The sequence below is a fragment of the Sprattus sprattus genome (assembly GCF_963457725.1).
Source record: "Sprattus sprattus genome assembly, chromosome: 16".
Lineage (NCBI taxonomy): Eukaryota > Metazoa > Chordata > Actinopteri > Clupeiformes > Clupeidae > Sprattus > Sprattus sprattus.
This window is the reverse complement of record NC_137914.1, coordinates 19712540-19726084: the sequence shown is the minus strand read 5'-3', so window position 1 is coordinate 19726084 and position 13545 is coordinate 19712540. Positions and strand designations below refer to the sequence as shown.

The 13545-nt window shown below is 40.3% G+C and overlaps 1 protein-coding gene across 1 annotated transcript; it reads left to right on the top strand.

Moving 5' to 3' along the window:
* Positions 1–359: 359 nt before the first annotated feature.
* On the top strand, positions 360–13532 carry zbtb48 (zinc finger and BTB domain containing 48). Its single transcript, XM_080853726.1, has 11 exons — positions 360–482; positions 4975–5756; positions 6647–6957; positions 7284–7395; positions 8393–8485; positions 8786–8872; positions 9144–9298; positions 9421–9557; positions 10303–10467; positions 10568–10656; positions 12637–13532. Exons 2-11 carry the CDS (start codon positions 5022–5024, stop codon positions 13078–13080), a joined length of 2328 nt encoding a protein of 775 aa, XP_080709852.1. The 5' UTR covers positions 360–482; positions 4975–5021; the 3' UTR covers positions 13081–13532.
* The last annotated feature ends 13 nt before the right edge of the window (positions 13533–13545 follow it).

The window sequence follows — 13545 nt, the reverse complement described above, 5'->3', positions numbered from 1 at the left end:
AGTGGACAACAACAAATGATTTCAGAGTTTTTGTAGTGGTTTCCTAGATACATCGGTTATGCGCAAATCTGACCTAAATAAAGCAAATCTACCGGGCCTTTCAAACATATAAAATTACAATAGGTGATATGTATCGAAGCAACGGACTAAATGTTTAACAACTATTGGCAGTAAAATGTTCACAACATAGAGATTGTATTATCGGTTGGCCATTTTACTGAAAATGTGCAAAACAACCGTCATTTCCGGCATGTGTAACCTATAACCTTTTAGTGTCGTTGTAAAATGTAATGTTAGTTCAGTTGTTTTCACATTTATCCCCGAGATTACTTGCACATAAATTAGTTAATTTTCCCAGCCTTTCCTATTACCTTAAGACAATTTTGAGTCATTCAGTCTGGTAAGTTGTTCAACGTATTTCAGCAGCGGGGATAAAGCTAAGGGACTGTCTTACAAATTGTGGATATTACCTAAACGTCGAGGTAAGACAGAACACAAGAAAACATAGTTTCAAATCAAATTGAAGCATATATGGCTGCAATTCAGAGATGCACAGTTATCATGTTTGTTAAAAGATTATTGTTAAAACCTAACATAATAATGCACAACGCAATCGAGGGTCGTTTGTGTTAGCTGAAGCAAACAACCGAACTCCAGTTTATCTGTTAGGGAGAATACCGGTTGAGGGGGTTTGTCTGAATCGCCCATTTCATAACTTTATGTAACATTAGTTACTCCTAGACTAAACATACGTCATATAGGAAGACAAAGTGTGTGTGTGTGTGCCGTGTTACGTGTTAAAGAATGCTATCAGATGTTAACCAGTCGGCTACATACTGCGAAAATGTGAGCAAGAGGATGAAAATGCATGCAAGAGAAAGATAGAAACACGAGCTTGGTTAGGTTTTACCAATGTTTGTTTAAAGAATGGATTGCATGGCGTGACGGCAACGAACCAAAATTGGTCATAATGGGTGCGTTCATCTTTTCGAGATTGCAGCCAATTTAGTGCAGTAAGCTATTTGCGAGCCAGGGCATACAGAACCAGGAACGCTAGGGGGGCATATGTCATTCCCCTCTTTGGCTAGGAACATATTCAGATTTTTGGGTCTGCTGCTGTGAAGAAGTAGGCCTACCGCTTATTTCAGATCTGAACTTAGCTGTCTGAAATTTGCTGGCCAGTTGTGATAGGGTGACCACCCTCAAAGGAGGATACTTCTGTCAAAGAAGTAGGACGGGTGACAAACTTTAAAAATGACTACCTTGAGCTATATAATAGAGCTTTGAGTGTGTATGTTTGTGCGTGTGCACATACATGCCATGACAGTGTCTGTGTAGAGAGAGCACGCACACACACTGAGACTTCACCTGTGTTGTGACGGGAGGCACTGAGGGGCCTGACTGAGACTTCACCTGTGTTCAGATGGGAGGCACTGAGGGGCCTGACTGTGACCTCGCCTGAGGGGGCTGACTGAGACTGCCTAGGTATTCACAGTTGCACTCATCGTCTCTTGTTCTCCTTGCACCTCTTCTGCATGAGTGCCAGAGCTGTGCCAAAGATACCACCTGGGACCATTGGTGCACCCAGTATTGCCTCCTTTTCTCATTCTGAGAGGTTGGCCAGGCTTAACCCATGTCCACAGTCCTGGATCACCATTGTGGCCATGGCTCCCTCAGCTTGGAAGGCGCAGCTGTGGAGTTGTTTCGATACCTTGATTGGAATCCAGTTGTGGTATACTGCATTGATTGGACATGAATTGGAAAGGCACACACATGTCTACATAACGTCTTACAGCTGCACAAGCATATCAGAGTAAAAGCCAAGCCATAAGGTCGAAGGAACTGCCTGTAAAGTTCAGAGACAGGATTGTGAAGAGGCTAGCATCTCTGCTGCATTGGAGGTTCTCCAAGAGCCTAATGGCCTCTATAGTTCATAAATGTTCGGAACCACTAGAACTCTTCTTAGAGCTGTCCGCCTGGCCAAGATGAACAATCGGGGGAGAAGGGCCATCGTAAGAGTGGTGACCAAGAACCCGATGGTTACTCTGGCTGAGCGTCAGAGATCCTGTGTGGAGATGGGAGAAACTTCCAGAAGGACAACCATCACTGCAACACTAAACTCTCCTCAGTAAAAAAATGCAGGAAAACTTGTTTGGAGTATGCACTGTTTGAACTGTTGGCTGTCCTGCCTTTATTTTATTGCACCAAATTATGGCGAGTGGGATCGATAAGAATATCAATAAGTATCGGTATCGATAAGCAGTCTCAATAAAATCCTAACGATACCTATCCCAAGTCATATTGCTAGCTGTTCTAGTGCTGCCTTAAACAAGAGGGTCCTGGCAAGATAAACTACCTTAGCAGCTTAGCATGCTATCTTTCAATGTAAGCTTTACAGCATGAACGCACACAGTGCTCACACAAGCATTGCAATAATCCCAAATGTAAACAAATGGTCTAACATATACTCACGATACTCTATGTAGCGGTGTTTATTTGCTTATGTTGCAGCCATGAGGCAACAGGCCAAGTTAAAGGCACCCAGTGCAACTTTCGCGGCTTAAAAATAAACATTCAATTTCTAGTCTTTTTTACACATAGTAAGTTTCAATAACTATACCATTACATATCGACATTCAAGGAGCAAAGATGAGACGTCGTTGTGTGGTGAGAACTGCTAGAAAATCGTTAACAACAACAATCGCCGCCATTTTCTTTATTTATTGGTGCCACCAATAAATAAAGCAGGATTCCAGTCAATGGAAAAATGGCCTCTCCCCACCGGCGATTGTTGTTTACGATTTCTATCAGTTCTCATCACACAACGACGTCTCATCTTTGCTCCTTGAATGTCGATATGTAATGGTATGGAGTTATTGAAACTTACTACGTGTAAAAAAGACTAGAAATTAAATATTTATTTTTCGAGTCTCAAGCCTATAAAGTTGCACTGGGTGCCTTTAAAGGTGGAGTCTGCGTTTATAATCCAATACATTTTTTGATCGATACACAAACCTGTGTTATGGGTTAATGCAAGTAATCGATACACAAACCTGTGTTATGGGTTAATGCAAGTAATCAATACACAAACCTGTGTTATGGGTTAGCGTAAATCACAGGTATATCCTGCAAAGGCAGGCTTGAGCCTCTTGGGAAGAGGTTCTCTAATTCTTTCGACTTACATAAAATGCCCAGTCAGTAAACAAATGTCATCTGTGATGTAAATACACAATAATGACATTTCTTGTTGTATCTATTAACATATTGTAGTTTAAATAAATAAAGGCAGAGGAAGAAATGCCACATCAAACCCCGCATTTTCCACAAAATAACTTTTGCAGAAAGAGATTGCTAGAAAGACAGTGCTGTGACATCTAAACAATACAAATATATGATTGTATTAGAATCAATCAGCAGTTATTAAACAGATCTGCTTGAAGCCATGCCACATGTAGAGTGGCCGTGCACCTGTGGCAAGTTTACACCTGAAGTGAGTTCAAAGGGGGCTCACTGAGAGTGTGCGAGTTCACCCACTCGTTTAGCTGTTACAAGAGCCAAAAGCAGAGCCACTTTATATGAGCGAAATATCATATCCACTCTGGGTCGGGTCTCAACAGGGTGAACACAAAGAGCATCCAGCACAAGGGGAGATCCCACTCCTGAGGCACATTACCGCTCTTAGAAAACAGGTAGCCAATGAATGTGCACCTGCTGACACAACCATTCAAACACTGAATGAGCACCAGCCTCTTGATAAAGCATCTCAAATTAGCTCAAATCTCTTCTAGGAGTCAACTGATAATCTGGTCATTAGATTGTTGTTGTTGTTCGCCTTCTCACTCCATAGTGAAGCATAGGCCATCGATAGCGAGTTTCCGGCGGATTTGGTATCCACTTGTTCTTGATGTTTCAGTAATTCTGTAAATCCACTGAGCGAGGGATTGGCCCACCTAGCAGTCATTAGAAATTAGCACATTTTAGATTATCTTTCATCGGTATCAAAATTCCTGATAAAAAAAAAACGTATAGAAGCGATGCATGTAATGCATGTCCTAATGCATCTCTATCAGGAAAAAATGCTTTTGGTATGGTAACATTCAAAACACAAAATTCCCTCTTTGGTCGAGAAACCGAGATGGAAGGTAAGTATCCAGTAAAATGGTCGTTGTGGTTGCTTACCGAAGGCAGCGAATTGAAATACTAAATGTTGGCATATTGCCTTTTTTTCATATTGCCTTCGATTTTGTCACAGAAAATCATTATCGTACCTTATATTAGTCAAACCCTCATTGAATACATCATGTCAATATGGAATGGCACACAGAAACTTCACAGTCCCTTGGGGCTCACAAATCTCTGAAGTTCAGTTTAGTCAAAGCAGCTCCACAATGTAGAAACAAAGTCATTTAAGTAAAATACATAACAAATTACAAGTCATTATAAATACAAAAATGTAAAAAATGTACAAACTTAATTTCTTCATAGTCTTATATGAGTTCCACTTCCATAAGTCTGTACGTATAAACTTCAAGTTGAACACGTTCTACAACAGTGTTTACCAAAGTGTGAGACTGACCCAAAAACTCAACCAATTGAGATTTGGCTAGTGCACTCTGCACTCTTATTGAGTTTAAATATCTGCACTCTTCCATAGTGTGTATAGTTTTATGTATGTAAAGAGTAATATAGTGTATGTAAAGTAGTTCCAAAAAAAGCACTTAAAAGATGCACGTCATGCATAAAGATCTTTGTGGCAGTTGTTTCAGCCGGGGAACATATTGGCTAATGACGTACTTACCTACAACGTAGTCCTTCATTGGTAAGGGTGGTCGTCTTAGGCAATGTCGTTTGAGTACAGGGTTAACTTAGTAACCTAGCCAATTAAATACACTACAACTAGCTAAATGTTTTTTTTTAATTGTCAGTTATTGGAAATTTTCATATAAATGACATAACTTTTCTTATCTGTAATAGATATGACATTACCAAGTCTTTGAGGGTGAAGGCTTCAATGAGAAGAAATGGATCAACAGGCCTGTGCTCATGCCCAGCGAGTGATACACATGCTGAACCAACAGAGGGAGTTGGGTCAGTTTTGTGACGTAGTATTAAGCGTCAGTACAGGACAGGTGTACCTTGCCCATCGCAATATCCTTGCCTGCTTTAGTCAACTGTTCCAGAATAGCAGCTCAAACACCAGTGAGAACACAGAGGTGAACCTCCCCCAGGACTGCCCCTCCGATGGACTGCAGCACCTTCTAGACTTCTTCTACACAGGTGAACTCAAGCTGGAGGATGTCAGCTGGGAACGGGTAAATGATGCAGCAAGCGCTCTATCAGTGTCAAATACCCTTATCCCTGCCCAACCCTCACCAAGAACAGCTGTTTCTGAAACAAACCTGGCTGATTTGACCAAGAGTGAAGGTAAACCGGAGAGCGTTGTGCTTGCTGCGGAGAAGACAGATGGTGTGCCTGTTAAGGAGAGGAGTAGACATCGGCAGATAGCCAGACATAAGCTTGATTCTGCCCCTGGTATAACAGAGACTCCAGAATCTATCACCATCACAACTACTCGATCTGGGCGTAGGGTGAAAGAGCCCAGGCGTCTTGTTGGACAGAACTCCACAGAGGTGACTTCTCAAATTGGCACACCCAGAAGACAAGGCACAACACTTTCTAAGGAGGGCATCAATGCAAAGGCAGTCAGTGCTGAGACCGAGAGTAAGGGCAGCGGCCGAGGTGGGAACCAGCCAGAGGTATTAGAGCTAACTGCATTTTATTACAATTAAGATATACTTTGACATAAACTGATGCCACTGTATAGCTAAAAATGTGATGCCTGATGTTAAATATTTAAGTCATACAATGTATCTGTATACAATGTATACAATGTATCTGAGCAATGTATAAAGGTGCAATCCAGTTTTAAGTTTACATTTTTTTTTATATTAACTAAAAATGTCAATAGAATGTAATGCTAAGGTATTGCCATATTAGCTTTGGTCTGTCCTTTCTTGTAAGACCATTTTGTACGTCAAGTGAGTCACTGTAGACAAAACGGCAATATTGGCTATCCTGTAGTGGCTAGAATCCAGCTCATCTGTTAAAATGAACGGTTATCCTGTCAGCTAACTCAAAAGCTTGAGTTCTTTAATGAAGATCTACAGCTGTCTATTTGCCTCGACTAAGTGTATCACATAAACATCAATCAGTTATTAATCAGTTATCATAGTTTTCATAGTACATGTAGCCATTTAGCCTCCTTCATCTTTGCTAAACTTTTGGGTTATTCCTGCAAGGGAGAAAAGCTGGGGGGTACAAACCTTCTCATGATACGCTTACCCAATTTGTTTAAAGAGTGGAGTATGAAATCATTGAGCTTACTAGTCAACAGCTAGGCAGTGTTGTGTTTTGCTCCTTACAAGTATAACATTTATATTGACTAGCTAATTTTATTTTATTTTTTGTGGGCCTTGCATACCCAACACCATGGTTTAACAGTTAAGCCACAAATTACTTAATTTGCCATGTTGCCATGTACCATGTTGCTATTCATCTTCAATGACCCTCTAGAGATAACTGTGTATTTTTACATTCGTTGTTCCTCAGTGTTTGTTTTCTCGCCTCTTTTCATGTCCAATAACAGGTAACTGGGCCCATTTTGGATGGAAGTGACCAAAATAAAACTGACTTGGACAATGACCTGGAGGATGATACTTTTGATGGCAATGCTGGAGTTGATGCGCTCAGTGAGGATACAGATGAAGAGTACGTGCCCAGTAGTTCACCCTCTATCAAGGCCATGCCTGGGCAGCGACACAAGCGCAGATGTCAGGGAAAGCCTTTGAATAAAGAGAAAGCCGAAGACGCAACAAAAGAAAGCAAGAAAGGTTCTGTGCAGTGCCCCACTTGTCATAAAACCTTCCTGAGCAAATATTACCTCAAGGTTCATAACAGGTATGTACGCTAATATTGTTTAATTCAGCATGTATGCCATACTTCTCACCACATTCAGCCCACTTGTTTTGGAACACTCCAGTCACATTGTACATTAATTTCAAATGATAACAGTGTGCGGTGTTGGACTGCTACAACAGTCCATGTTCTATTTCACACACCACACTTCAATTCCTACATATTTCTGCTAAATATGTGCAACATGTGTCTCAAGAAATAAGGTAACCGTTGACAGCCAGCACTTGTGTTTAAAGTGTGTTTTACACATACACATGCACACTCTATATAGATAAATGAATGCACTGTATGTATGTTCTTTTGTGTAGGAGACACACAGGAGAGAAGCCCTTTAAGTGTGAGAAGTGTGGAAAATGCTACTACAGGAAGGAAAATCTGCTTGAGCATCAGAGAAGAAATTGCCAGAGCAGAACAGAGGTGGTGAGTTCTCTAGATACATTGATAATATGCATTTTATTCCAAAACAACTAAAAACATCCCTCTGCCACCAGTTAAAGGTGTGGTCTGCAATTCTAATCAGATACACTTTTTGGCAAATTCAACGACCCACTGGCCTCCAGCTATCCGTTCAATGTGTGCTCTCAAAAAAAAAAAAAAAAAAAAGACACTCCAATGTTTCTTCACAGTCCTGACACTGTAAATGGGAAACAAACGTAGTGACTTTGATGACGCCATAAACCATTACAGCCCATCAACAGTTTACTTCAGGAGCAAGGAAGGGGTGTGGTGTTATTTGATTTGGCTGAAATATCAACAACAATGACTTGGTGACATTCACATTTGCTGGGTCTGAAATTACAATTTTTGTTTGTGAGCCCCCTAGTGGTGAACAACTGCCTGTCAATCAAGATCACTTTTAACTCAGACCAAGATGGAGCTTGTTAGGACTATACCTGAATGAATGATGTGTCTCTAAATTGAACGAAAATTGAGAGTGAATTGAAACATTAACATCTAAAAGAAGAACACATCAGCATAAATCTGAAAGGAGCAAGGACACATGTCTAGGCTATATTTCAAGGGTCATTGACTTTTAGACAGCCTTCTGTGACATGGTTGACATGCATCCCACATCTACGTCTAGCTAGGTGAGACGAAGTAAACTGACCTAGCTTGCAAGCAAACGCAGAAAGGCATAAAAACAGCACACAGACATTTGGAGCTAAGCAATCCCTGCCGTGTTAATATTAATTTGTTTGTTGATTAGACAAAGGATGTAATGTGTTCATCCATGATAACAGGGCCGTAGGACTCAATATACTCTTTTCTGTTCTGTTTGGCCATGGATATGCTGTATATGTTTCTTTATGCTTACTTACTTTAGTTCTGTGTGTGTGTGTGTGTGTGTGTGTGTGTGTGTGTGTGTGTGTGTGTGTGTGTGTGTGTGTGATTGTGTGATTGTGTGTGGTTATCTTAGGTGTTTTCATGCTCTGTGTGCCCAAAGATATTTCACCGGCGCCAAGAGCTCCGTGTGCATATGGTGTCACACACTGGAGAGATGCCCAACAAGGTACAGACAAACACACATAAACAGAGAAGCATACACCACTACCTTTAACTAGACAAACACACATGAACACAGAAGCATACGCCACTGATTTCATACCTTTTACTAGACAAACACACATAAACACAGAAGCATACGCCACTGATTTCATACCTTTTACTAGACAAATACACATAAACACAGAAGCATACGGAAGTGATTTCATACCTTTTACAAGGTACAGACAACTACACATAAGCACAGAAGCATACGGCACTGATTTCATACCTTTTACCATGTGTTGTATTTTTTTTCCTCTCTTAGTGTACTTCATGCTCCGAACAGTTTATGCAGAAGAAGGACCTCAGGATCCACCTGATCAAAGTCCACGGAGCTCCTAAACCTCATGCGGTGAGTTACCGTTCACTTTCCTGTATCTGACTACTGCAATAATCCAGGACTGCAGTGGACCTTTATTTTCACCCCTTGCTAACAGCAATAAAACTGTGAACACAAATATTTACATTTTTTTTTTTAGTTTCTTTTTTAGCCCTGTGGGGTTACCTTTTCTGTCGAATGGGAATGTCTTTGACCTTTGACCCATGGTGAAGTGTTGTGTCTGTACCATCTGTCAGTTTGTATATCAGTGGCTAATGATACCAACCGTGCCCAATCCCTACAGTGCTCTCTCTGCACCAAGTGCTTCTTTTCACGCACAGAACTGCATCTCCATGAAGCCTCAAAGCACCGTGGTGAGAAGCTCTTTGTATGTGAGGAATGTGGTCACCGTGCCTCCAGCCGAAATGGCTTGCAGATGCACATAAAGGCAATACACAGGTGAGGTCTACAAGACCCTTTTACTGGACATCATCTGCCTACTACATATAATACAAATCTATGCTAAGCACTTGTAAGCAAGGTTGTAAAACTATAATGTGTATTCTGTTGTCACTCATCAGGAATGAGCGACCATTTGTGTGTGAATTCTGCAACCACGCTTTTACCCAGAAAGCCAATCTCAACATGCACCTCCGCACACATACAGGGGAGAAGCCCTTCCAGTGTCACTTGTGTGGCAAAACATTCCGTACACAAGGTACTACCTGAAAATACAAACAGACATAAATATAAACACACAGTGTTTTTTTTTCCTTTTTCTTAATTTGAAAGATCGTCCATCTAACTTTGTGGCTCCTCTAACTTAAGAGTTATAGTAACAACATTTTGTTCAATATCAATTTTGTGACTGATTTTGTGAATGCCTGATCTTTTCATACCAGCTGATGACAGGACATTAGCTTTAGTTTACTTTAAGATAGGGGGCCCTAATGTTAATGATGGGCAACGAGCAAAACGACTAGCAAAGTCCGTTGCACATGAACTAAAGCTATTGTGTGGCATGTGGGAGCAATGGACTGGTATTCCATTAGCAAATTATTTTTCAAGGTTATTTAATTAGCTTTAGTTCAGACATGGTGCACTTTGAACTTTTCCAGTTGCCCATCAATGCAGAAGACGTGCTGGTTGTTCCCCTGATGCAATACATCCAAGCCCAACTTAGAATATACTTTTAACAAAGTTTAATACATTTCACAAATCAGTATGTTTGTAATAGTTGACACATGTTTAAACTAAGTGCTTCCTCAGGCTCATTTTCTATTACTATAATTAAAGGTGAGGTCTGCAATTCTAATCAATGCACTTTTTGTCAAATTCAGCTAATCTTTCATCCTCTAGCTGTCCAGGGTAATTGGGGCAGGTAGTAACCCTACACAATTAGTGAGGCCGTATGTTATTGTCTTTAACCTATACTCATCGGCTTTCTCTGTTCATGTGTGCAGCCAGTCTTGATAAGCACCACCGTACACACACTGGCGAGCGTCCCTATGCCTGTGAGTTCTGTGAACAGCGTTTCACAGAGAAAGGTCCCCTGCTCCGTCATGTTGCCAGCAAACATCAAGAGGGCCGCCCTCATTACTGCCAAATCTGCAGCAAGACCTTTAAGGGTGAGGGAGACGGCCAGTGAGATGTGTGTGTGTGTTTGTGTTCCATTTAGTAAAATTGTATTCTGACTGTACATTCTGTTTTCCTTCTCCAATTCCTTAGCTGTAGAACAGCTTCGTGTTCATGTGCGACGTCACAAAGGAATGAGAAAGTTTGAGTGTTCGCAGTGTGGCTACAAGTTCACCAGACAGGTGGGAACACCCATTACAATGTGTATTATCTGTCACTAGTGTGCATTATCTGTCACCAGTGTAAAACACATACTACAATGTGCATTTTCTGTCACCAGTGTGAAACAATATTCTCAACTTCAGACAAGTCAGACTGTATTGAATACTGCTCAACTCTTGTTTCACACTACTGGAAACATTTCAATGGCCACTGCTATGCTAGCAAGACATCCCAGGACTTGGATGCTGACATCTTTGCTAATTGTGTTTCATGGTGCTTAGGTCAGACATCAAAAATGTTAAAAAGCCAAATCACCTGAGCTGTGTACAGCTTACACCACAGTTGTCAAACAAACATCATATTATTATTATTATTATTATTATAAAAACAAAGGCTTGTGCTATGTTTTATCCTCTTATCCCAACAAGCTGCTATTGAAATAATAATAATAATCTTTATTTGTAGAGCACTTTTAAAAACCCATGTTACAAAGTGCTTCACAGAGATAGCAAGATAAAACATAAAATGAATGAACTAAATCTACCACTGCGTTTTAGAGAAATTTTCATATAAAACTCTAAAGCAAAAGTGATAGGCATAAGACTGTGACATTTTGCTTCAGATCTCTAGGGGGAAAGATAATGCATATACCATTGCACTGTCACATCTAAAATAAGTATACAGCTGTTCTTAGTGCATTTTAGAGATCTTGCCAAGTCCACCCGTAGCATGCCGGTGGCCAACCTCAACCTGGGCCCTCTTTGAATTAACCCCCTTCTGTGAACTATTATTATGCTAGCACTGATGAATAGAAACAAGATTCCATTGCAATATGATCTTAAAACTTTAAACAGGATGACATCCTTCTTCAATGCAAAACATGTATTTCCTGCCCCTCCCATCAAACCCCACCCCTTCCAAAACAGAGACAGTAAATTGACATTGAAAGAAGACTTGCTGCCTAAAAAGAAACCACACTCTGAAAAAGGCTGACATGTTAAGACAAAGTAAAAATTGTCATTGAAAAAGGAAATCAGAATACAAAAAATACAAAAAAACATCTATTCACTACTCAAAGTTAATTACAAGGTACTTTTTTCAACTTACTTCTCTAATTTGGGACACTGATACTTTACTTTTCAATACTTTTTACCGATTTAGTGTATGCTTTTTTAGTTGTTGTTTTTATTTCAATTTTTTATCCCCAAAATCATTTTCATGATATATGGTCATGTCAAGGACAAAATCATTCCTATTTGCTGCCCATGCTATTCACAATGGCATTTTAATTATTTTATTTTATTGTAATAATTCATTTTAAAACAATTTAATAATAATACAATTCTACCTTAAAGAAGCTCTTGAAGACCCAACTCTTAAGAGAGCACCTCTCTTCCTAACTTGCACTTCTACTAGTAATTAACTTGCACTTACAGTAGTTACATTCCTGCTTTTCTTTCTTATGTAAACTGTATTTATCGTTACACTAAGTCTCTTGCTTGTAGCTTGACTGTTCTCTCCCTTGTACGTCACTTTGGACAAAAGCAACTGGTAAATGTAAAAATGTTATATGCATTTTTGTTGTCTGAACCTCGCATCTCAAATACATTAGTTCCCTGAACCTAAACTCTGCTTTTGGTTTTCACTTTCATTGGTAGTCAGAATATTTCAGTCTCATCATCTTCAGCATATCGGTTTGGAATTTGTGAAGTAAACAATAGCTCTGGCAGGCTGATTAGTCACTCTTACTCGTATTCCATTTTTCCCACCCTTTAACACCTAGTACACAGATCCTTCTTCCATTTAAATTGCGGAATATATATGTTATATAAAAAATAATAAATAATAATAAATATTTTTTTTTACCTGATAACCAGTAGCTGCATGTTATTCAGGAGATAATCTGAAACTTTTGTGACATCATGATCTGAAGTGTTACCGCTGCATCTTGCCTTCATGTTATCAGTTTAGGCCCTAATTCTACCTTTTCCCTTTGGCAGGCTCATCTTCGGCGCCATGCTCAGATCCACAACCGTGTGGAGAACTACAACCCCCGGCAGCGGCGTCTCCGTAACCTCATTGTGGACGCGACCGAAGACAAGGAGATGACCTCATCCACTTCTCCAGCCAATCAAGGGGCTGCTGCTGAGGCCCAAACCGATGTCATTGGTGTTCTGATCCAGCCAGGGACCATCGTGGTGCAGGGAGTAGTGCCAGGCCAGGCAGCATCGGAGCCAAGTAATGGAGGAAGCCAGACTGGGTTTCCTGTGATATCAACACCAGGCACCAGTACTGGCAGCGGGCCGGTTGGGTTTTCTGTGTTACCTGCACAAGCGGCGTCCTCCAATAATAGGGAATCGGAGTTTACAGTGGTGGATGTGTTAGGCCACAACTTACTGGTGACAGATGCATATCCCATACAGCAAACTGAGTCAGACGACTAGGCCAGAGAGCATACGCCAGAGAAAAAGAGAGTGGGAGAGAACTAAAGAACAACAAATGAAGAAAAACACACATTTGGGTCAATTGACATGTGAGGTCACACATTTGAGTGCCATCGAAATTAGAAAAAAATACTTTGACAGGACATGGGGTATGACAACTTCATCTCTGACACAATTCTTTATCAACTGCTTTGCCTTTTAACCACAGGATTGTTCACTTCCTTAGGAATAAAAAGAAAAAAAATGCTCATTTAGATAAAAATGTACAGTTGCTGTACACACCTGTTGTTTTTTTCTTGGACAAATTGGTCAATGCAGAAACACTCTTTTGTATTATCGTGCTTACAATGTACATGACTGTCAACTCTAATGTCACAGCAAATTAAGATGCATCTGTTACTTTTGCATTGCAGGGAAGAATATGCATCAAATTCCAAGTGGTATTATTGAATGTGTATCCAATTC

Bases quoted from the DNA above. Each gene is read 5' to 3' on its own strand.
- zbtb48 (XM_080853726.1), top strand. From the start codon at position 5,022: ATGGATCAACAGGCCTGTGCTCATGCCCAGCGAGTGATACACATGCTG. The intron at 5,757-6,646 runs GTATTAGAGCTA...GTCCAATAACAG, and splicing joins GAGGTGGGAACCAGCCAGAG to GTAACTGGGCCCATTTTGGA. The intron at 9,299-9,420 runs GTGAGGTCTACA...GTCACTCATCAG, and splicing joins CACATAAAGGCAATACACAG to GAATGAGCGACCATTTGTGT.